The sequence below is a fragment of the Ambystoma mexicanum genome, chromosome 4q (genome assembly GCF_040938575.1).
Source record: "Ambystoma mexicanum isolate Mex_15411 chromosome 4q, UKY_AmexF1_1, whole genome shotgun sequence".
NCBI classification, from domain to species: domain Eukaryota; kingdom Metazoa; phylum Chordata; class Amphibia; order Caudata; family Ambystomatidae; genus Ambystoma; species Ambystoma mexicanum.
Window position 1 is genome coordinate 723,106,671 of NC_090928.1, and position 26,453 is coordinate 723,133,123.

The window sequence follows — 26,453 nt, forward strand, 5'->3', positions numbered from 1 at the left end:
GGGGTAGCCGCCAGACAAAGCTAGAGCATACTATTGATTTTGTATGTTACTATTTAGAGCAAAAATCGTTGTGGTGTTTGAAGAATCACTGGTGGTCCATACTTGTGGTATAATCTAAGGGACCCCATGGGGTGAGGAGTACAGGCACATTACTTTGTACATGTATACACAATATTGTCAGGAGAGAAAGCTTTTGTTTGGTGCAAATTTATTACATCATCAAGCTTCTTGTACCAAGACAGCAATAAACAAAGTGGAACATCCTGGTACATTTATAAACAAGCAGATATCATTAGAGCATGTGTCTCAAGTGTGTTCTGCCGCAAAGGTATTTCAAAACATGAATTGTAGTGACAAGTTGTTCACATACATTTGCATAACATCATAACGTAGATGATAGAGTGAACAATATAAGAAGAAAACAAGGAACAGCAACAAAAAGGTGCGTACATTTTCAACAACTTAAAGAAATGACACACAGAATTAGACTGCTACAAAAGGAAGGCAGGTCTAGTAGGCACCAGTTAGTAGTCCACAAACATATATAGTTAAGGGACACTTGTCCTTGCAATTTCAGGGCAAGTCCCATATGCTCGTACATTTATTTGAAGTCTATTGCTGACCAATCCTCGGTTGAGCATAATTGAGCAAAACCAATTAGCCCTCTGGCTTATATTGTTTCAATTGTACAACACTCCATGAATCACTTGTGGTAAATAAATAAATAACTAAATGAAAAATACGAAGTTAACATACAGGAAAGACGGGCAGATACAAATTCTGCAATCCATGTAATGCCATTGGACATTTATTTGGCAGAATGCAACTTTCCAGTTTGGTGCTAAATGACCTCTTTTCTGAATTACCACTGCCACTTTTAATTTTCCCATTAGCTTACTTCTCGATGTGGAATCGAAAGCAGACTTGAAATATATATAAGCCATGTATAATGGTTGCTTGGTATGGTTAGTTTGCATTTGGATAGCAGTTGTTACAGTTAGGTTAATTGATGTTCAGAGGCCAGGGACAAAACCTGTCTGCTGTGGGTCTCTTAAATGATCTCTGTTCAGCCACAAATTAAGATCTCTGAGAGTAAGTCGAGCAAACAATTTGCCTGGGAGCGTCTAATAGTGCAATAGGGCGATAATTACAAGCTGCCCGTCGGTTGCCCTTTTTGAAAATAGGTATTATAGTTGACTTTTGCCAGGAAGGTGGAATGGTCGCAGTTTGAATTATCTCAGAGAAGATTTTATGAAGAATATCAGCCCATAGCTCAGGATTTGTTTTATGGTGGTAATTGATCAGGCCATCGGGCCCAGGTGCTCTTGAAGAGCTTAATTTAGAGATTTCACAGATGATATCTTCATGGTTGAAATCTAATATCATTTTTTAATCAAGCGAAAAGTTTATTTCTAGTGCTTCTTTATCAATGGGTGCATATAGATTGGAGAAATATTCGTGTCAGTCTTTCGATACTGCATTAATCTGCAGTGGGGCCTGAGTATTATGGGTGGCATGGTTCAGTAGCTGCCATATCTCCCCCGAATTCTTTGAGGCAATAGTCTGTAGCATTTCCTCACCGTCCTGCTGATACATATAAACCTTGCATGCTTTTTGCCAATTTTTGTGTCTAGTTCTTAGGTGTTTTATCTTCACCAATCAGCATTCTAAGGGAAGATTTTTAGCTATTCGAATCCCTCTGCAATACTCTGTTTTTTCCTGCTCAATTGCTTGATCATATGCATGGATGTGCTTAAATCTTGTTTTGTTTGTAGTTGAAGCCATTTCCTTAAATAGTTGTGAGGCAGCCACGTAATAGCCCCCCGTATTGACTATGTCAGTTGATAGCTCTGGTTTAGAAATTAAGCAGTCATGAAAGTCAATTAGGTGTTTGACCATTAAACGCAAGCGGTTTCGACCACCCACAACAATCAGGCCAGAGGTAGAGTTATTACTGTCTTTATCTATGGTCAAGATCTCCCAGTGACATGATAAGGTCAGTTGGTCATGATCACTGTGGACCTGCCTTATCACTTTAAAGTGATTCACAATTGCAAACATGTCCCTGTCAGTATGCATATAGTCAATAATTTCCTGTTGATTGTTCCTGCGCCATGTGGGATTAGGTGAAATATCATCTTCGAGTAAGTGACATCCATCTATGTGTTATTGCTTTGTCACTTTTATCCACCATGCAATGTATATTTAAATCACCAACTAAAATAGTGGTTTTTGTTATCGGATCTAATGTGACAATATCAAGTATCGCTGTTAGGTCTTTCAAAAATGTGTCTGCTGTAATTCCCACATGGTTCCAGTAGACGTTTATTAGTGTAATCACTTTTGTTTGAAATGAAATTCTGACAAATTGTATAAAATCATGGGTTCAGCCCATCGCTCTAATTTGCAACCGGTTGAAACTTTAGTGGCAACGAGGAGACCCGCCACTGGTCTACCCATAGTTATATTTTTGCCAGAATAGCTAGAATGGTGAAGTTATTCCATATTGGTGTTTGGGTCAGCCAAGTTTCCTGCAGCGCTATTATGTCAAATTGATCTAATCCATGTAGTGTCGAGTTTAGCAAATGTCTATGGCCTCAGGTTTTCCAGCTCACAAGCTGAAATCGTTGTAATTGTTGCACCAGGGATTGCTAGCTCACAATATGAATTCATTTTTCATTAGCCTTTTGAATGTATTTAGCTTCCTGTCTGTCATATGCTAGTCTCTGCATGCATGCCATTTTTATATCCAGAGATCTTTGCATAGAATTAGTCGAAATCATTTACCTATTGTCTTTTTCCAACTCCATGTCTCTCATTATAGACTGTTCGTACGTGAGGATAAAACCCAGATCTTATAGCGAGTTTCTTGCCAGCCATATTGTGTTTTAGCACCATCCTCGATTGCATCCATAGCTGTCGATAAGTCTAGATCATTTAAGAACTCTACTTTATTTATGTCAGCAGTGATTTAGGCTTGGGATGTCACTAAATATGTTTAATATAAATGACCTGTTGAGGTCATGTACTGGAAATGGTTTACATATACATTGTATCACGAAATTATGAAATTGTAAATTTGGTTTGTGATTTTTAGTAGCACTTATAGGTTCCCGGACGGCCTTGAGAGGAGAGCAACGTTTGCAATTCTGCAGAGTCTGACTTGTTTCTTTAACAAGATGTTTGTTTTGGGATTCTGTTAAAGATGGTTGCATCATCAGATTCTTCCGGAGAGATTGGTATAACAACACGGATTTAGCTATCTCTTCCCTTCTTTGTTCTAGGGTCCTGAATCCCTGATCTAACATATCAGAGTAATTTGTTTTATTAATGGTCCTGTTTCTGTTTTCCCCCATTGTCCATTGATGTTATTTTTTGGCATTTCATTTCCTCTAATAAATCATCTAGGGGCTCTTTTGTATTTTGTAAGTTTATATTATCGGGTAGTTTTGACTTCTTAGCTTTGTTCGACATTGCTATTGCTGCACAAAATGTTGGCAATTGCTTGGCTAGTGTCAGAGAGTCAGGTTTTTGTTTTGATTAGATACTTTATACATTGTTTGGCAGACGCTTTATTGTGTACTGCTATTGTCTTCATATTTTTGCTCTTTCTTTGCTGTTCTGCTGGACCAGTTTTTTTCTGTTCTGCTGGGCCAGTCGTGGGATCAGTTTCGCTATTGGGCTTGGCAAAGATGTCATAATTATTTTTATGTTTGTTATTATGATTTTTGTTTTTGCTCACCTTTTAGTTTTCTTTTGAACCAGGTCACTGATTTCAACAGACTGCCCCGATTCACTGATTACAGTTTTTTTCTCTGTTTGTGTTTGTACAACCTGAAGTTCATTTTTATCTGACATTATTTTATTACTCTTTGGTAAATGCACAGGATTGATCACATCAACACTCTCCTGAACTATCATTAGAATGTTTTCAGGTCGGCTCATGGTTCCTTTCACGAGGATCATGTCATCACTATCAATGGTTCCAAGCTTATTATGGGTTGCCAATAATTTATGGTTTTCGATTTGGGACAATTTGTCCTGCTGCAAATGCATGATTTTATCTAGGATACCTGTTTGAATATTCCGTTTACTGTCCATTACCTCATAAAGTTCCATCAATGATGAGAGTGCAAGGTTCATCGCTACCAATGTAGATCGGAGCATCGAATTAGAGCAAGGATCAGAATGCAATGGGTTATGTGGACTTTGCATCATTAGTTGTTTAGATGGTGAGGCGTTAGTGAAAGAAATGGACAGTGGAGAGGAATTATTGTTCGAAGTTTCAAACATTATGGGAGATTGTCATAATGCTGAATACTGCTTTACTGTGAGTCGGGGACTCAAAGGCAGTGCAAGATCACATGTCTGTAAGGGGGTTATCGTTCTGAGGTCGCTCAGCCTTGTTCGCTGTGTCTTCACATTGAAAATCGCACATTCGACCCACTCAACCGTTTTACAAACCCCGCCAACCGAAGGTGAGTTTATCACAATAAGATCATCGGTTGTTACAGAAGATGATGACTCGCCATGTATTGATGCAATAGTTATTAGCTCTTTGAGTCATTCCCTGTCTTTATTAATTCGTGATGTTTCATCCATCTGTTTTTTTTTATTTACTCCATTGGTCAATGAGTCCATAGTTGTGTCACTAATATTCTGGACTACGGGTATTTGATCCGTTACGGATGTATTGTTCGTTTGTTGGTGCTTCAATGGATTTAGAATGTTCGTTTCTTGTTCAAATGGGTCTGAAATGGAGATCAGATTTGCACAATTTCTCACTGACTTAGCAGAGTCGGTTGCGTTAAACAGCCGAATATCAGTAAGTGCAGAGTGTGCCCATATAGTTGAAGCGCCAGGTTTTATGGGAGTTGCAGTTTGTATTGCTTTCAGCAGAGTCTGCTTTGAGTGCTCTGCCAGTTTTAATGTTTCCATTTTTTATGGCATATTAGATTTAAAATTATATAAAGTTGCTCCGTTATGTCTTCTCATAAGTCAGAAAGCAAAGAATCAGTAGGTGATTTTAAATGTGTTCTAATGCCGCTTGTAAGAGCCTTACTGGCGTGAGGGTGTTCCGTGAGTCTAGCAGCGATGTTCAATAAGGTGTCCGTTACAGAGCAATCCAAGTGATTACAGAACGTTGCACAAGCAAAGTGTTATTTCAGAAAGACTAATTTAGCCACCAGCCACCCAGACACAACAGCCACAACAGCACTTTCCAAAAGCACTTACACAAATGCACGTGCGCTCTGGCTATATGGGATGCTGGTTAGGGTGGGCAGAGTTTGTTCTTAGTTGGGTTCTTTCGCCAGAAATAACACCTATAAATGATAGAAACAAATGTAGTAAGTATATAATTAAGATCTGATATGCAGGTGGTCAAGTCAATAAGCACAATATTGCTTTTTTTCCTCAATTCGTACCGTTGGAGTAATGAAGTTGAAGTTAGATTCCTGGAGCCACTCAGCCACAACAGCACTTTCCAAAAGAACTTACACAAGTATAAATTACTGCAATTTCAGTTTTGGGTCTCCAAATACAAATCAGAATGTGAATGAACACAAACAATGAATTAGTGAATTAAACTAAATCATAGCGAAACTAATAAAAATCGTGTAGCACAAATCAACTTATACCTAAAAGTTCAGGTATTCAGAATTCATATGAAGCAGTTGACCATATTAAGTAGACTCTGTCATAGTCTGCTAACTAGCCCTTTAAGGTGTGTCAAGCCTTAAGTCTTCACTATTATACCATAGACTAAACCCCACGTAGTACATTTAGTCCAGGTAACTTGGCATCTCGAACAGGGCTCCTCAAATGGTAATTACGTCTGGCTTTACAGTGGCGGTCAGTAACCAAGAGTGCACAATGATTTCGAGAGTGTGTCTCACTGAAGAATGTTCCAGGAAAGTGGGCGGTGGGGGCAGGAGTGCACTAGGACTTTCTAGACACTGGTTGTGTTGTTTGCTTGAAAGACCAGACAGGGATAATAATAGGCAGAGTAGAATGAGACAGAAGAGACGCTCTCAAGAATCCAGTGTGGCGATGGAGACTGAAAGAGGGCCGCTGCAAATTTCCAGATAGGAAATGGCCATGGAGCCAACCCCAGAACTGGGTCCTTTCTTAAGGGGGTTCCATCTAGAACCCTCTAGTTATAATCAGGGAGATGGTCCCGCCCCATGCATACTGTTACCCACTCGCAGGTTCAATCTCTCTACATCCCCTAATCAAAGCAGGCAGCGATGTGGACACCCATTCACCTAGAGTACATGTGACTCCACTGATGCCATTCTGCTCTGAGCGAGAGTAGGGGAATGACTATGGTGACACGACTGAGATCAGCTTACTGGGAAAAAGTCCCCAGACCGGGTTAGAGGAAGGATAGTCAGTAAAACCCAGTTTACAAGACTGGTTTCATGGAGAGTCTTTCTCTTTGAACTTAGTTCACATTTCCCTGAGACCAAATCCCAGCCCTCATTTTACACCTCTGTGATAAGAGGTGATTGGGCGTTCTTGCGTTTTCCGAAAGCAAGGGGATTGCTAAAAGAAAGCCATTTATGGATTTTTGCTTAACAGATACTCTGTCATGTATGTACGTGACTTGTGGATAGTTACAGCTGCAGTAGATTGATATTCATTGACAGAAAAACACACACCAACCAAATAGGGTATGTGCAGTGATTGCGTTTCTGAACTTGTTACCGTGTACATATAAAAGAGGAAGATGTCAACATGATTAGATAGCTGAATGCATGTATCCTTTGCTGTTACCTCTATAGAGCTGAGTGCTAATAACAAGGTAAAAAGAGTACATACACATCATTCAAAATAAACCATTATAAAATAAACCAATAAACCAAAAAGATAAATAAAACTCAATCAAAACATAATTAGAGTTCTACATTCTTTAAGGAGTAGTCATGTGCCTTGGATGTAGAAGTTGATATATATTCTCTCCATATCATCGAAAGTAATTAAACAAAAAATGAAAGGCTTATTGTCATTCAACCCATTCAGATGTAGTATATGAAGCGCATGAAAACACTGTCTTTTTCTTTGGGTAAGTCTCTGTATGCGGTCAGCACCCTACATGAGTGGGAATCCCACCTCCAGGATTTAGATGTTTGTCTGACGTATGATGTAGCTTTACTCTGCAGATTTTTTTTTTTTTAAATTTGGTTTAGTTGCAGCGCAACTTTTCAAATATTTACACATATATAAACAGTAATCAATCATATATACATACAGCAATGATATAACATAACACACAAATATAAAATTATACTCATATTAGTAATCACACTAGGGTATAGCTTGCATTCCTCAGTTTCGATACCCCAGCTAGAGGCATCTACGTCAATATACAATTACCGGACAATACCACTATCACACTCACCTAAGCATTTGACATACATAACTCATAACTTTACAGATACCAACTAAGCCACTAGCAATGATCTCAATCTTTGTTCCCTATGCCCTCGAGAGTATCTTTGACTCGAGGTCGTACCATTTTTAAGAACTGTACTATTGCTGACTGTACCATCTCCCTAGGGTTAGAAAACAACATTTACTCTGCAGATTTGTCACAACCACAGAGCTCAAATTCTCTGTGCAAATGTACAATATATGCCCTGTCCATCTGATCTTACATTTCCGTAAAAACAGTAAAGAGTTTATAAATAGGTGGGACCAGATGCTAAATAAAACCTCATTTGATCCAGTCTTGTTGAGCATAGATTAACTTTCTAAATTATTAATTGAGAGACTGAACAGTTTAAACCGCAACTTGAAGCACAACTACAGTCTACATATTAGAACGAGCTGGATGAATCAGGTCCTAACAAAGGTTACTCCTGCTTGAACAGTGTGCAGTCCTTTGCCTTTCTCAAGTGAATAAGTTCAGGCTTGAAGTCTGACAAGTTTACATTACTTGCTTGGATCAGAACCATATCTACTGTTGGTATAAGTGTTAGGATTATGTGGTTTAGGGTTGTACCTGCAATGGTTTTTATTTTTCCAGCTTGAATCATAGTGAAATGTGGGATACATAGAAGAGGGGGTTGCTGGAGGATTCTCCAGTTTTGGTGCAGAAATAATCGGTGACCAGTTTTCTTTTTGGGGTTCGTTCTTGTTACAGAACATGGCTTCACAATTTCCAAGTTGTTGATAACTGCAAAGTGAAATGCTATCATAGGGAGGTATTTCCTCAACTCTGATTATTAGGTTAGCAAGTTAGTGAGGAAGAGAAAGACTGTGGTTGGGGCAATGCCTGCTACTGATAGGTCTGCGGCCAGTGGCTAAACCCCAGAAATGAAGCACAGAGCTTTGTTTGTGCAATGATGCCCATGAGTGGTCAAGAGCATTGCTGTCAAATCATGCCTCTAAGATGGAGGTTAAGGCAATGTGCTGCTTGTCAACCTAGATAATTCGGTGGGTTTATAAGTTCCATGGTTTGGGCAGGGACCGTCATACATTTTAATGCCCAATCTATGAAGAATGTATTTATTTATTTATTTTTAAATTTATGTAGCGCACCTAACCCTTAGGCATCTGGGCGCTTAAGCTTAAGAAGACGGTTACATTGCATACTTCGTCAGTTACATTACATTACAATCATAGTCAAGTTACAGGACAAGCATACATACTTACGATAATTTGGGTTTACAATCCTAGCATACATAGGCTGAGCATATTCTTAGTGTGGTGCCTAATGCTCAATGATGGGTTAGGATTCAGTTCTCAATGGTTTCTCATGCTCACTTGCACAGCCTTCTGCCCCGTGAACATTCCACTTCTGTTGAGAATGATTTTGATGTTAGATGTTTGTGTGCTTTGCAGCATAACACCTTTAGTTGCTGTTATCTGAGCTGGTGTTTGCGACTGTGCTGTATGCAGATTAAACCTTGGATACCATTAAGTTATTGTATTACAAATGTCACTCTTTGCACATATTTATTTTCAGTAATACATACCAGTGTAATTGTATTCAGAATGTGTGCATTGCACATTATAAGCTTTGAGTAAGCACACAGATGGAAGCCATTATTAAAGATTTAAAACCTTTTGTTTTTCTCCAGCCACCTGTGACAGTGAGCCCGCCACCAATTTCCAAGGAGGATCGGAGGCCAAATGTTGCTTATTTAAGTGACGTGATAATTGGAGCCGCAAGTAAAGTAGACATTACCTTTGTCCCCAAAACGGTAAGTATGTGAACAAAGGTTTTGGAAATCTAAGTCTGCAAGAGCTAGACTCCCAATGTCTCTCTGATTCTGTTCACTGTTTCAATGGGTGAACGACCTACATGAAGCCAGGAGTTGCCCTATAATATATAAAGATGGAGAAATTGGAGTGCAATTATTTAAAAATCTCATAAGAAGGAATGCTGTCTGTGAGGGAGCGGACCCCCAAGCTTTTTTATTATTTTTACTATGTAAAATGCTGCTGCTTTTCTTCTCTCCCAGAAAGGTACCCCTGCTGATCAGGCATCACTTTCTAAATGCTATATGCTAAGAATGTATGGTACACATGTGTTCATTTTGCTGGACCTTTTCTACTGACAACCCAGCTACTGCCATGTGGTTTGGCGACATAACAGCCCCAGAATACCATATACATTCCCGAAACAGCTTGCTAGATTCCTAACTATTCCAACAGCCATGAGCTGTCTTTAGCAGCAGACAACCGTGATAGATTATAAGTAACTATGAATCCCCAAGGTCTGGTGGCAGTTTGGTTAAACATAAATATAAAGCTATATCCAATGTGATCTGGTGGCCTATGAGGAAATATAATGATACAATGCAAAAACCATCTGATGGCATTTTATTATCAGCAAGTTTCCTGTGACCTCTAAGTTGTCAGAGCTTTTGTGTATTACTATCTGGGTTTGATGGTCACCGACAACAGTATGCTGGGTCCAGCCCCGAAGTCTCCCTTTGTTCTCTGCTGGGAAGAGGCTTATCACCTTCCCAGAGGAACAGGACATACCAGGGGGATATTTACTGAAGTCTATTTGATCAGGCAGGCATGGGGGATATAGCGGCGGGGCTTAGTAGAGGATCAGTCCCTGGGGGAAGGGTCCCACCATCTTGGAAATGGTTAGGAACCACTCTTTCCTGTTCCTCCTACCACCTTCCTACAGAAAAGGCACTCTGGGAGCTGATATCAGAAGGCAAAAACACTTTTTCAAACAATGTTAAAACAGATGAGATTGGCCCCTTACAGAAGGCTTGGAATGAACCAATCCATGGTGGCAAAATATCTACATAATGAGGTGAGACGCCCCTTGCCCCCAGTTGAGTTATCTTTGGACTCAAGAAGGATTTAACTGGAAATGTACTGAGGTATCAGTGTGGTCAAAGTCCTCTGCCAGTTGGGTGAAGATAAGTATTTCCAAAGAAGAAAGACTAACATTTGGAGTGACCTGCTGCTGGAAAAGCCTTCCAGTTTCTGAAACACAGGTACCCAGGATTCTGCCAACTGGAAGTGGCACGCATGAAGGTGTTCCCTGGCAATCTTCCTGGCTGAGAAGGGAAGAGGAAGGACCCACCTTTCTTCTGGGACCCTGTACAGGGTCCAAAGGGAATCCATAATCACAAGGAGCTCCTTTGAGCTGGCTTGATTACCCTCGAGGTGTTTTCAAGCCTCTATAAGACCCAACAGAGTTGCCTTTGGCATTGTACACTTTTCAAACTGCTCCGACATGCTTCAATCCATTGACCCAAGCTCGTCTTCCTCTTCTCGATTGCCTTTGATCCAATCGCCACTGTGAAACCGCACTGCATATTTCAATCAAGTCAAATTGGCTCACTGCTACAGTTGGATCAATGTGCCAAGACACCTTTGGGCATTTGGAACGTGAAGATCTAAACATCGCCTGCTCCCAAGCTTTCTACGAGTCTCAAGCCAATTGCTGGTTGGTGAAGTGAAGAGTGTTTGTCTCCCATGTGACCATCTCAGCACCAACTCAATCCTGCGGAAAGTATGTAGAAGCCTGGCTTGATGCTTTCAAGACTTCAGAAGAAAATGTAAAGGTATACAATTGTGGTTTTGTTCCCCTGGCTGGGTTTTAAGGTGCCAGTGACAACTAAGACCCCACTCAACACCATTTTAAGGAATTTTAATTTGAACTTGAACTATACCGCAGACAATTGCCTTACATACTCCAGTCTTCTAATCCAGAGTGCCCCTTTAACCCTAAAGTCTGAATATCCTGGGGGTCATTTTAAAAAGAATGCAAATGAAATGCAAGGGATCACCAACTCTTGCACTTACATGCTGTTGATTCTGCTGCATGCAATTTTTAACTTTTGCAAAGCGGAGTGCAAAATGTAAAGAGTAAAATAAGGATAACATTTCTTTACTCTTTACTTGTACACGCTGCATGCAAATTACATTTTGCAAGGTGGAAAGGTGGAAAGGAGGCGGACCTTGGGGCCCTGCAGCAGAAGGGCGGGTTGTTCCCTAATATGGATTTACAGCTTGAGATAAAGCTAGCCCTGGAGGCATATAGGGATCTCGCACGATGGAGGGGAGGTTTATGGATAAACCACAAATGGTGAGAAGGTATGGGAGGCGGACAGACCAGTCGGACCCTGGCACGCCTTGTGAAACAGGAGACTGAGAATGCACACATTCCTTACCTCTGTACGACCAATGGTGTTTTAGCATCCACCAATGCTGATATTAATAAGGTATTCTTTAATTTCTACTGGGCCCTATAACAACCTAAAGGAAGTGCCTCGGCAAGTGATACGGAGCAAGAATTCAACGGGATACCCACCACCCTGCTCGCCCTCCCGCCGAGATGCACTTGAGGAACTGATTACATTAGAAGAAATTCAGGCTGCTATAGCAGACCTCCCCCGTGGTAAGGCCCCCGGGTCAGACAGGCTGGGAGCTGAGTTTTACAAGGAATACTCTGATCAGCTGTCTCCATATTTATTGAGCTTTGGGAAGAAGCGCTAGGTGTAGGGATGCTACCGGACACTGTCCGGTAGCATCCCTACATTGTACTCCTTCATAAACCTGACAATGCACCAGAGGTCTGCGGTTCATACAAACCCCTGTCTTTTGTCAATACTGATGCCAAAATATTCACCAAAATGCTTGCAATGCGCCTTACCCCATTGATGACCCATATGGTACATCCTGGTTAGGCGAGTTTTATGCCGGGCCGGTCGACAGCGCTGACGCCTGTGTAATGTTATGACCATGAGCCCCCCTCGAAGCACAGGCGGTGGCAGTATCATTAGACATGCAGAAAGCTTTTGATACAGTATCATGGCCGCTTCTCTTTCAGGGACTGGCCAATTATGGATTTGAACCTTGATCTATATCTTGGGTGAAGCTTCTCTATTCGTGTCCATATGCCTGTGTGCACACAAATGGTTGCCACTCTCCACTCTTGCAACTTGCTGGGGGCACCAGACATGGCTGCCCTTTATCCCCTTTGTTATTTGCAATAATAATAGAACCGCTGGCAGATAAGATACGAGCTGAGTATAGCCGAGCCGGCATACAAATAGGAGGGCAATCGGAAATCAGATCATTATACGCTGCTGATATACTGTTGTAGATAAATGATCCCAAGGTTAACTTGGCCAGAGTGCTTCACATGGTGGTGGGTTTTGGGAGGTACTCTGGTCTGCATTTGAATAACAGTAAGTCTGATATCTGGGACGAAGGAAATTACTCACACAAAGGGGTTGAAATGGGCTGCACATTCGATTCATTATCTGGGGATAGTGATTGCACGCACCCCTGGTCAAACTTGAGCACTGAACTATGGGTCTTACATATGGGTCTTGAAGCTTAAACTACAAAAGGGGGCGAAGATACTGATGTCAATGGTGGGGAGGTTATCCTTAATTAAAATGATAATTCCCAAATTACTTTACATGTTTCACAATATCCCGCTTTGGCAAGGTAGCGAGCTGTTCCACAACATCAAAACAGAATGTACTACCTTTATATGGGCTGGAAGGGCAGCGCGATTGTGGTTGGCACATCTGGCCAGGCCATATGAGGAGGGTGTGATCGGGTTCAGCACATCCGACTTCGAACTGTACTATATGGTGGCGCATTTTGTCCGATTACACATTACCATATTCATGATTGGAAAAAGTATGCGCTGGCACAGCCACCTTAGCCTCCCTTCTGGTTGGCGGTACACATCAGGCACGGCACCGGTTGGACCCGATGGGGGCCACCTGGTAGGCATGAAAGAGGCTGATGGGAAGGGGGACCCAAGTGCCACTATACGACATGTTTCTTCCCCTGTGGGATATCCCGATGCTTCCTCCGACCCAGCCATGGGGCATAGATAAAACTAGGAGTGCGGTGGGCGTCCACACGGCCAGTGATTTATATATGGGTGGTCACTCTGTGGAATGGGAGGTGTTCAGGTCGGCCAAGGGAGGAAGCCCTATGCAGATGTTATATGATTTACGGATGCGCGCCTCAGTTCAGGCGCACTGGCCAGCTTTTCCGGGGGAGCCACAATTACACCCATGTCTATCATACATACTACAAGCCTACTGTGCCATTGACATTGCATTTAGCCTTTGACATTGCATTCAGCCTACTGTGCCATTGATACACATTTAGCCCACTGTGCCATTGATACTGCATTAAGCCCACAGTTGTAGAGTGTAAAAATGTTGCAAACTCTAGACTCATCCTGCCTACCGCATTGGTCTCTCCGGTTGCAGCTCACTTATTGGCAATCACTGTATTTCAGATTTTGTGCCTTACTTTCTTTTCTGTTCCTGATTTTGCCTTCAAGCACCACTAGTGCTCAGCTGCACCCGTTGCCCACACCTGCCACTCTTCCCCTCTCTCTTCACACAATCCACTAATCTTATCCAGCATGGCTGCACCCAACCCTCATTTGAACGACCCAGCCCCCTGGATCCGACACTTTGCCTCTAAACCCATACCGAATTGCCCTTGCACCACCTACACTAGAAATTTGAGACTTGGCTCTAGACGCTGCCGTGCATCCACCAATCAGTCCCCTAGTACAGCCAGCATAGCCACACCACCGACTCAGCCCATCGCCACCTACGCCCGCAATCTGAGACTAGGCACGAGACTCCACTTGTCTCCTACACATACCTATCCTCACGTTAGCAGCATCACAAGCCCTCGTCAAGCTCCTATCCAATTACCTTTGAACCAGACTGCACTCGCCTGCACTCACTGGAGTCAACCATGCACCTCACACGTCAGAAACCAGAGACTGCATCTAGACTCCATCTTGGGATGCGCCACCAGGGCCATTAACCTAACTCCAAACTCCCACGACTAGTCAACAACCACATTCCTACACACATCCCAACCTCAGTAACGGCTACGAACTTAAACCCATCACCGCTTCTGACTACATGCCATATCAAGGCAAATAATAAGAAGCTCATTGGTGCCCTGATCAATGCCCAATCCCTCTCGGCACATGCCCTTGATATTGCAAACATTGTTACTTCTGGTAACCTAGACTTCCTGGCCATCACCGAATCTTGGTTGCATATTGCATCCGGACCTTCACTTTCCCTTGCAGTTCAAGATAACTATTCCATCATTACACAAGACAGGGACACCAATCAATCCAAGGGTGGAGGAATAGCCGTCATCTTCAAAAGCTCACTCGAACTTAGGATGATGCCCAACATCCAGATTCCATCTGCTGAACTTCCATCCTTCAAGTTACATATCTCCCTCTTCCCCAACCAAACTATTACAGCGCATCTCCTATATAGGCCCCCCTGCCCCATTACCTCATTTATTGATGATATATCATCCATTCTTGCCTCTAGCACCAAGCCCAACTCGCAAATCCTTCTATTTGGTGACTTTAATTTAGGCTACCAAGATGTGAATGATCCCAAAGCCACTGACCTCCTAAACATTCTAACTGACTTTGGCCTCACCCAACACATCAATGAGCCCACTCATATCAAAGGCCGCACCCTCGATTGGGTTGCTGACCTAAACTGCAAGCTTAACTTGATCTCTGTGATCCATGCCTTTGGTCAGGCAACTACAAAATAACCTTTGCAATTAACTCCAGTCCTCATATCTGCAAACCCAATCTAGCCTCTGCTACTCAAACCCGTAATAAGAAGGATATCTCGACTGAGAAACTTCTTCCCATCATCCTTCCTCTACTAAATACCTCTCTGACCACCAGCTCACACCCTACAGTTTTAGTGGATATTTATAACCAGGCTATGCTCAAAGCCCTCGATACTATTGCACCGCTAAAATTGCATAAACAGAAACCTCGTTCTCATCTGAACTCCTGGTTCACCCCCCATTTTAGAGACTTAGGCACAGAAAAAAGAAAGGCTGAGTCCCATTGGAAAAATATACCCTCCCTTGTTAACAAAAACAACCTAACTCTGGCGTCCTCCACTTATAAAGCTATTATTCGTGTAGCCAGAAAAGATGTCTACAACAAACGTATCATGCAGGCCCAATCAAACACGAAGGAACTTTTTAAGATCCTCAAGGAATTAGAGTCCCCTGTTGCCCCTCTGGTGACTTGCTCCCCTGACGCTGCCTGGTGTACGAATATTCAAAAGGCACTTTTAGATAAAATTGCCTTACTGCAAGCGAAAATAAATGCTAAAAAGAACAACCTAACTGATTTTACCTTGAACACACCATTGTTTAACCTCCCAGTCCCTATACGCCCTCTTAAACCTTTCAGCTTCTCTCCGCTATCCATTGAGGAAGTGGAAAATATTATCAAAAAGCTTAAACCATCAAATTGTCAAGGTGATACCTGCCCTGCACCTTTCATCAAGGAAGCTGCGCATGACCTTACGCCATTTATCACTACTTTTATAAATGCCTCCTTCAGATCGGGCATTTTCCCAGATAACCTTAAGGATGCTTGGGTTATCCCATTAATCAAAAAACCCTCGCTCGACCCAAGCAACCCCGCCAATTATAGCCCTATTACTACGGTAGCATACCTTCTAAAAATTCTGGACCGCGCTGCATACTTGCAAATTCAGGACTATCTTGAATCAAACCAATTACTTGGTCTCCGTCAATCTGGCTTCCGTCCTAGACATGGCACAGAAACTGCCATGATTGACTTAAAAACTCAAATTGACGACCTAAAAGATAAGGGCAAGTTGGCACTCCTCCTCCTGCTCGAACTGTCAGCGGCATTCGACTTGGTCGATCATAAAATTCTCTGCCACCATCTCAAAATTGCTGCGCACTTTTCGGACTCAGCATCGTCTTGGATTAGTTCCTTTTCAGCGAATAGAACTATGAAGGTCTTCTCTCCTCTAGCCTCTGCAGAACCTGCCCCTGTCCCTTGTGGAGTCCCTCAAGGATCTTGCATCTCTCCCACATTATACAATGTGTTTACAAAGCCACTCTTTGACATACTTCACTATCTGGGTGTCTCATACACCAACTACACTGACGACACTCAGATACTCATCCCTATCTCTGGTGACTTTGCCCTTGACCAAAGGCACTTAATGATGTCTACTCAATCATCCAAGCTTGGATGGCTCATCATGGGCTTTGCCTCAATGATGAGAAAACGGGGCTACTCATCCTTGTATCGCATTCCAAATTGGCCAAACTTGACGGAGCCTACAAATCATTCACGGCAACATCATTAAAGTGTCGAACGCAGCAGAAACTCTAGGCATTTATCTCGACGCAACTCTATCTCTAACTAGACAAACAAATGCTGTAGCGTCTGCCTCGGTTTATACTTGTACTACTTATCCTAGAACTGCATCATCCTAGCTAGAACAGGAATCATGGCAAAAATAGACTATTGTAATGGTCTCTACCTAGGAACCAGTCAAAAAAACATTGACATGTTATGAGTTACACAAAACAATGCCATCAGGGCGGCCCTCAACATCCCTAGAAGATCTCACATCTCAGACATCAGATGCAACCTTCATTGGCTCCCCGTCGTGCAGCGAATATCGCTTAAAACCTTAGCCTTAACCTATAAGGCTCAGAACAACCTGGCACCAGATTATCTGACTAGTCGTTTCTCGCAGCATGTTGCAAACAGACCGCTGAGATCAGCCTATGTCAACACACTCTCTATACCTAGATTTAAGCTGCAGTCTGCTGGGGGATCAAGTTTCCCAGTCCTCGCAGCTAAACTCTGGAACAGCACTCCTTCCACACTCAGATCAGAACCTACACTCCACTCCTTCAAAACCAAAACCAAACTCTGGCTTCACAAGCTTGATGAGCCTACCACACTTTCACTATAGGCGCTTACCTTTAACTACATTAGCACTTCTCACCCCTTTTCTAATTCTTTATGAACTCTTTACCTCTTTATTCTCATTTGCATCCCTTACATCAGTTTTTAGTATCCTTTATATGTTTCTGGAGTAATTATTAGTAGTTTTATTGTATCATATTTGTTAAGACTGTTCCCCTGGGGCAACAGGTTATGCCTGCCTGTAACCACCTTCTTGGGACTACGCGCCCAGATGCCTCAGGGCAAGGTTGCGCTCTACAAATAAATACAAATACAAATTTCTATTGAAGATCTTTAAACAGTGTTGCTCCATCTATAAGGTTTGGCTTAGACACACACTGCAGCATAGATTTTACTTTCCTCAGCAAATTAGAGGTGAAGGATATTGGTCTTACCTCCATGTGTTCCGGGATGAGCTTCTCATTTTCTACAATACTTGAACTCAGACGTAGCATTATATTTATGAAAATGTGCAGTACTACCGCTGACACTCTACCTAGTCTTTTAGGCCAATCAAAGAAAATGGGACTGATGAAGTGGTAAAAAACCATCATAAGGACGTATTGGCTTTTCACGAAAAGATTGATTGGGCTGCTGATTGGAATATGCTCAGTACTTTCTTGATTGCACAACTGAAAAACAAAGCAAATCTTTGGGACTGGGCACATAGCACTAATTACATAATAAAGCAAAGATCATACAACTATTATGCACTGGATGTTTTTATACTAGAACACCCTCATAAAGACTTATTACAGTACACATCTAGCTCTGTCCATCGATTGTTCATGCTTTTATTTGCTTGCATCCCTACTAGTAATGGGTGCAAGAAACGGTATTACATTGCACAAGCAATCCTGCAGAGTATGGGAAAGTGATAGTGTCTTGGAAAGTACTCAGCACTTAACTCAATGTCCTAACCTTTTGGAACTTTACCTTAAATACTTAGTTCCCTTTATTCATGGCACTTATATGCTGCACTCGACTATGTTTTGGAACAGACGTTCATCCGGCAGAACTACTTCTCTTACCATTTCACTTATGGGTTTATGGCAACCCGTTTTAACCCTTTCAGATAAATGATTGTTATACATGTTTTATTAACTACTTTATATGATTCAACAATGAAAAACTACATTTTGATTGAAATATTAATATAATATTTAATTATACTGTATGAAAATTATGTAAATAACTAAAACACACAATAAACAAAATCCTAATTTCATTGACAAATGGGGAGGACCTTGTTAGTGATTTTGAGGAATGGGATCCTGATGAACACGTTCAAGTTCGCCCCAGCGAAATAGTTCGTTTAGAAAGGGGCCTGAACCCATGGTGTCACAGCCATCATTACCAGTTAGGGTGAGGTTAGTTAAGATCCTTTGCATGCAAGCATATCCAATTTTCTGTATTAGGTCTTGACAAAAATCAGGCAGATCTTCAACCAAATGATGCGAGGGCATTTTCTTAGAGTCAACGGCTCTGGGGTTACGATGTTGCCTAGATAGGTCTGGTGCAGTATTTATTGTGGCTCTGACAATTCTTTGCCTTTTTTTTAATTGCAAGTTTGAAGCTCGGTATGTGTCCTCTGAGTATGGTCAGCCTAGATGTGCCTCTACTTTCTTTCCATGTCCCTAATTAGTTTGCATTGGGACTTTGGCTCTTTCAAGAATCCAATGCACTACAAAGCCCCATGTCTGTTTTCCCACCTTCGGCAGGCTATATCTTCTACTATCATGGTAGCACAATTGGTTAGCAAGGAAAGAATCCTGCTTAGATCGAACACAGGGAGATGTACTAAGCCTATTACTGACTGATGCCATTATAATAAGCTTCTATGACCAGCATTACACCAGTTGTAAATCCTCCAGGATGGACCCAGATGGGTACTTAGTTTATTTAATACTTGATACCATAAAAAGGATCACAACATTATCTCACCACGTGAATACTGAGGGTGCAGCTGTTCTAGCTTCAGAGACAATGATTTAATCAGTTCTGTAGCTTCCCTAGACATTAGAAAATGGTTGACAGAGTTTCTCAATCATGGCATCTGTTCCAGACGGTTGGTGTGTCACTTGAAGATGTAGGATGCAGACGAGTCCAGTTTGCACCACTGTTTTGAAACTGAGGATGCAGCCGCATTTGACGTCGTAGATATCACTTTTAGCTTTGTGGTCTTTGAATACACACTTGGCTGAGAACATTCCCAGGCTTGGCAGTGGATGTTGGGAATCAAAGGGATAGCTGTCAGTCAATCATGGGTGAGCGAAGTGTAGGTGTTGTTTTAATGCATGCTATTCCTTTTCACTAATGCCATTAATGGTGGGACCCGTATCTATCAAGAATTCCAGTGGATGCCCTTCTGTGTGTAGCAGAGGGACTGGACTGTGTTCTGTTGGCGTTGGATTTCCCAAAGTAATTGCATATCCTTTTAAACACCCATCATTGTGAGACAAGTCAGACTCAATGTGTTGTGTGCATTTGGAGTCTAGGCAGCAAATTATGTGCCTATGTTTCCATGAGCTTTTCCAATCGGGCAAGTGTTAACTGTGTTCTGGGGAGAATTTCCAGTGTTCATGTGAATATCTGTGCAACCTTCTGGGTGATTGTAGTGTCTCTTGTGTAGGATGTACCAGTTGTCGGTACTGCATTCAATTTTTAAGCTCTACATACTTCTTGGAAGTGGTTTTCTCGACCATAGGCAGTGCAGGAATTACCCATAGCTGGGCAGATTCCATCATGTGGCAAGTCATATCCACACCAGAAACAGTTAACTGGACAGGATGCATACTTAAGATTTGGGCATAGAGTTCAACTGTGTACGCAAGCAGGTGGGGAGATGCACCCTTTTGGTTTAATCAACTTTAAAAAAAAACACTTTCCGATCCCACCAGTAGGTGGCAAAAGTCATGGCATTTATATTGTCGTAAATAGGAAAGAGTAATAGTCCTGGTGTACCATAATCACCATAAAGGAGTCCAGGTGCAAAGTCCCAGTCTGCCCCAGTCTCCCTGTTCTGTTTGTGCAAAGAGGAACTGCACGACGAGCAAGTCCTGTTTCTAACATACAAGGTGCTTAAAAACTCTAATCTCGCGCAGAGCGCAGCATGGAGTCCAGGTGCAGGGTCCCTTTCTGCCCCAGACTTCCTGTTCTGTTTGTGCGAAGAGGAGCTGCACGACGAGCAAGTCCTGTTTCTGTTTCTAACAAACAAGGTGTTTAAAAATTCTAATCCCGCGCGGAGCGCGGCGCGGAGTCCAGGTGCAGAGTCCCAGTCTGCCCCAGTCTCCCTGTTCTGTTTGTGCAAAGAGGAACTGCACGACGAGCAAGTCCTGTTTCTAACATACAAGGTGCTTAAAAACTCTAATCTCGCGCAGAGCGCAGCACGGAGTCCAGGTGCAGGGTCCCTTTCTGCCCCAGACTTCCTGTTCTGTTTGTGCGAAGAGGAGCTGCACGACGAGCAAGTCCTGTTTCTGTTTCTAACAAACAAGGTGTTTAAAAATTCTAATCCCGCGCGTAGCGCAGCACGGAGTCCAGGTGCAGAGTCCCAGTCTGCCTCAGTCCGCTTCGGTCCGCTAATGACTGTGAATACTGGCCATGAGAGTCCCGCGACACGGCATAAAACACTCCAACAACGCTGTATGCATAATCCGTGGACCGCATTTAAAGCAGACACTGCTATCAAAACCCCGAAGGTAAGCGTTCCAAAGCAAACCCCCAGTGACACTCCAGTTCCCTTGCATGATTCTCCCTCTGCCATTTCTACTAATACTTCCACGGTTGCGTAGACGCTTGGAGTAGCTTCAGTGTCCCCGCCCGTGGTTGAGTCAGGTTCTCGCGGAGGGGAGGAGATCTCCAATTCCCAACAGCCGTGCAACTCAGCGAATGAGGTTGTCGAGGCTGAAACTGAAATATCCATGGTTGCTGCAACTACTTATTTGAGCGAGGTGACATCTTTTGGTAACATTTCGTCTGAGGCTGTTCGGGAAGTGGGACAAGTCAACAAGCTACAGCATTTTAAACTTCTTACACTAAATGACTTACCACTTGTTCCGCTTACACCTCCCCTTCCAACGTTATTCACACCAAGCGAGAGGGAGAAGTCAATTCCTACCTCTGAAATTGCCGATGTGTTTTTTTCTCCTTTTGACTGCACTGATGCAGAGCTAATGGAGGCTTCCCAAGACGAGGACGCGATTATGTTGCACCCGAAGTCATAAATCTTTACCAAACAAATAATTGCTGTAACGATCGTGTCCCCTCCAAGCCTAAGTTCTGATACTACTGTGCACAAAATGAACGATGCAAATGTAAATCAGCCAACGACTACAGACGTGACGCTGGTAAAGCCATCTTCTCACATGTCAGACGGTTTGGAGAAGCAGTTAAGCAAAAACAAGTCTCGACTGCCTGAGCATCCCTCGAATTATAACACGCACCTCGGTCATCAGGGTGCAGAAAAACGTTTTAATGGCAATCTGAAATCAATTGCAGTATGTGGGCCCTCATCTGAATCGACTAAAACTAATACTGAGGCACCAGGAGTATGTATGTTTGACGATGCTTTACAGCCGGATACTCATCGAAAATCCCACGCACAGCGAAATAGAAAGGCTACTTCAAGCACCCCGCGACCGGCAGGCATACAACCCACACCACTAAATTTAATGAGTGTCTCAAGTGCTATGCCAGTAATAAACACATCAACAATGGGTGATTCCCATTCTGATATGGGTACCAACCTGCACTCATCCACGAATGAGAACTCAGACTCGAGTTCTAAACCCAGTTTATCTTCGGCAGCCGCCATGCAGATCTGCAACAATGTTCTTGCAGCTTCATCAACTGCGTTGCTGCCTTTTTTGAAGATGTATGAATCACTCCTTGACGCCTTAAAAGATCAGACTTCGTTAATCTCAAATTTAAAAGAAAAAATGGAAAGCTTTGAAACCGTGAACTTGTTTGTTCAGAGCCAACTTCTACGTGAAGCGGATCGTTGGCAAGAAAGGTTGAGTGACTTAGCAGCGTGACATCACTGTCAGAGTGACACCCTGACAGATAGCCTACTTGAGGCTGTTAAATGGATGCGACATTCAACTGCTGAGACGCTCCAGAAAATGGCAATTCCATTGGTCCACGACACAATACCTGCCGATTCTAGAGGTACGCTGCAATCTAAACATCAACAGCTTGCTTCCTGGCACAGTGCAAAGCATGTGAAGTCAAAAGCCACGTCAAATAGTGCTATACAAATAACACATCTAGACGACATGGCTGAAGGAAGAGTGACAAAAGAAGTCTCAAACACAACTAAGACTCAAACAGTTTCTGAGCCTTTGCAAAGTAACCCTGAAAACCATCGTTTGAATGAGAACGATCCAATGGCCAATTTTTCTGACCAGTCTAGTCGGCTAACACAATAGAATCACTGTAAAAACATGAACAACAACCCGGCCAGTCTGCCGGTGTCTTTTGGGATTTTTGAGGGTGCCGCAAAATCAATTACTCTAATTCCGATGCTCGACTCAAAAACGACTGCAAAGAAAAAAAATCCACAGAAGCAATCGTCAATTAAAGGAATTCCTGCCCCAAAAAGAGTCCAAGGTGTCACAAAACAAAGAAAATCTATCGGAAACATGGACCCCTTGACCAAAACTGGGTTGTTCAGTAGAAATGGGACACTGACCTCCTTGAATCCTACAGACTTTGAAACGGAGGATCTTACGTCACCCCTATGACGTCGCTTAACAGTGCCTTCAATAAACGACGTAGAATTGACTCTGAAGTTGAGGGGTCTATAACAGAGTCAACTAGGTCTGTCACTGACCTCTGTAACTTATCAACCTACTCCGACGAACAACTTGAGCTTTCGGCGGGTCGCGAACAGGCGACTAACTGCGCTATAAAACAAATTCAAAATCAACTAAAAAACACAAAACAGGTTGAGCAGAGCAATAAGCAAGTGGGAAAAAAAGAGAGGATCGTCTATTCGCAAGTTGCCAGAGATATCGAGATTGAACCCAAAACAAACAAGTGTTCAGAAAAATAATTCAACCTACTATACCTCCCGTGTTCATCAGGTTGGAAGATCCAGTTCTATAAACTGTAAATTGCGGTTACAGAACCTCCACTTGGAGGATGGGGACTTAAATTTGAACCGCCGAAATGTGATGAAACTCTTCAGCTGCATTCCTTCACTTCATATTATTATGTCGGATGATATTAAAATAGTCGAGTACGCGACTGAGAAATGTTGGTATCAAGTTTTACTTCACATTGTATCTGCATCTGTTCGCAAAACAATCCTGAAGGCCGTGGAAGAATTACTTGTGTTTGGCTTTGACCTAACTCTTGAACCGTCTATCACTTCCCCAAGTGGGGGAAACTCGAGATTGAGGTCTGAGTCTCATGACTCCCATTCTGACAGACATACTGAGATACGTAAAGCCATGAAAGTTCCTGCCAACTCTCGTCAAATTGATATCAAAGGAGCTTCTCTTATACCCACGATGCTTTGAAGCCTACAGCAAATCGTAACTAGCCAAGACAAGCCGTATGTGACCAATCTTGTGAATTTTTTATCGTGGAACACCAGAGGATTCACTCAACCATCTCAAAACCAACCCAGGCAAAACAGAGATAACGATTGTCTCAAAAAAGGGAGGAGACATCACCTACATCCCCTGGCCAAGAGAGCTCGGCACCACACCAGAACCATCATCAACTGTAAAAAACCTAGGGGTCCTAATGGATAACAATCTCACTCTGGAGCCACAAGTAAACTCTGTAATCAAGAAATGTTTCTTCCTCCTGCAAGTAGCAAAAAGGATCCTTCCGTTCCTGTCATTCGCCAACAAAACACTTACCATCATCGCTCTAATCATGTCCAGAGTAGACTATGCCAATAGCCTATACCTGGGCATGCCAGAATGACTTAAAAAAAAACTGCAACCCATTCAAAATGCAGCAGCCAGACTCCTCCTCAAGCTACCCAGAAGAGAACACATCACACCCGTGCTAAAAATACTACACTGGCTACCACTGAAACAACGAATAATGTTCAAGGCCATGTGCATCACGCACAGAGCAATACACAAACAAGGCGCAGAATTCCTAAGCGACAGACTACGCCTACATCAACCGACAAGAACACTAAGATCAAGCACCGACATATGCCTGGAACCAAAACCCTACAACAGAAAAAAAACTTGGAGGATCGTCTTTCTCTCACCAGGCACCCAAAACCTGGAATGACCTACCTAAGCATATACGGAATACAAGAAACCACCTAGCATTCAGGAAACTCCTCAAATCATGGCTCTTCAAAGCATAACCACAGCGGAGACGCACTAGAATGGCCAGACATTAAAACAATGATGGAAATAACTCCAACCTCGGCCACTCTCAAATTGGACAAACACTCAAACCAAAGAACCAACCATTCAACAGAGCATATGTAAGAGGATTCAATTCAACACTACAGCTAAGTCAACGCCTAGTCTATAATACTGAATGAAAACCCTTATTGATATATCTTTATGTCCAGTTCATGCGTTCTGGATGACTACCCCTATATAACACCCCTCTCTTGGAATCCCCCTGACCCCACTGAGCCAAGAAGTAGTTCTGTTTTGCAAGTTTAAAAGGTTTATTTGATAATTTAAAATATATATATATCACACTTTATAATAAATTAATAATTGAATAGCACACTTAATCTGATATGATAAAGATCAACAACGGAGAATCTGGCACTAGCACACTTCTTATAATCACTAATGAGTTGACATGAAATGGATAAGGTAGCACACTGGTAAATAGGTACAGAAGTATAATGTGGTAGAGAATGCTTTATGTAAGCTCAGGTGGATGCAATATTCAATGAATGCAGTACAGAAAATAACTTGATATAATTTCAACAAAACAATGTAATCACTTTTCTCTGGCAATCCCCTCCCCCCCTTGATGCAAGGCAAGGAAATGGAAGGAAAACACACAGTTCTCAGAAATGCAATCAAATGTGATTCAGTTCACCCCAGCAAGCTTAGACTACAGAAGTTTGAAAACACAGGCCCAAATTGCTTAGATATGTGCTGGCAATGAATTAAAAATATGCTAAAATGTTTTTAATTCCCTTTCAGAGGTTCAGGGTGAGTGATATCTAGTTAATATTAGCTCAGGCTCACTCTTGCAATGATTCAGGAATGATTAGCAGGTTAAACGAATTTCTGGCAAATGGAAGGCAAGCAGCAGCAGTTTTTAAACATGAAGAAATTTGCAAATCGCGGCAAAATTCGCGGATGCGCCGAGCGCTATTACAGAGGAACCACAAGGACTATCTCTATCGTTTTGGGGTCCTAGGAAAGCCTAGGATCTCATCTTCCAAATGAAAGTTACTGCAAGTCTCTAGCACAAACGGTTGCGGAGATATGAGCGATTAAATAAAGGTCGTTTTTCAGATTTGAAATTTTAAAGTTCAAAAAAGACAAGTGCAGCTTGCAACTAGAAAATGACAAGTGACAGCTATGCAAATGACAGGTGACAGTTAGGAGACAGTTCTACTTAGATTAAAATAGGATTGAATTATATTATTTTAACTAGGAGATTGGTTCTGCACAGTTTTCTAGGTACTCACACTATATTCTTGAGTGAAATGGGCCTCATCACGGATCTGGTCAGGGTTTTAGACTGGGCTCGGGTCTCTCTCTGGGCACAGCACTGCTTTCTCTCTGGGTACAGCACTGCTTTCTCTCTGGGTACAGCACTGCTTTCTCTCTCTGGTCTGGTCTCTAGTTTGGCTTTCTGGAGGTTGATGAATTTGAAGTCTGGATCTCTGGATGTTGTATGGTCCGGCAGAGCGCGTTGCAGCAAATGGAATTGAAGGTCCCTATCTGTCCTGTCTGTCTGCTTTTATGTGTTTAGAATGTGGGTGTGTTCTAGCATCACTGACCCTACCTCTCTCTCAGCTTCTAATTGGTCAAACTTCCATTTATCATTTGATTGGGGAATGAACTGTGAGTCAGAGGGATGTCATTTTATGGCTTGCAGATAGGACACTCCTCTGTCAGATTGCACACATTCTATATTTGATAATAAAAGACATATTTCACAGTTACACAGTTGCTTGAAATTACATATACATGGTGTGGCTGAATTTAGCCATGTCTCTGTCCAAATCTGC

The 26,453-nt window shown here is 42.4% G+C and overlaps 1 protein-coding gene across 6 annotated transcripts in view; it reads left to right on the forward strand.

Annotated features, from left to right (window-relative positions):
• The window catches only part of ANKEF1 (ankyrin repeat and EF-hand domain containing 1), a 349,443-nt gene that overhangs the window by 285,513 nt on the left and 37,477 nt on the right, over positions 1–26,453 (forward strand). For all 6 annotated transcript variants that reach the window (XM_069608310.1, XM_069608313.1, XM_069608309.1 and 3 more), the window contains one exon: positions 9,087–9,209. In XM_069608310.1, coding sequence (XP_069464411.1) covers positions 9,087–9,209 — 123 coding nt within the window. The remainder of the gene's footprint in view (positions 1–9,086; positions 9,210–26,453) is intronic.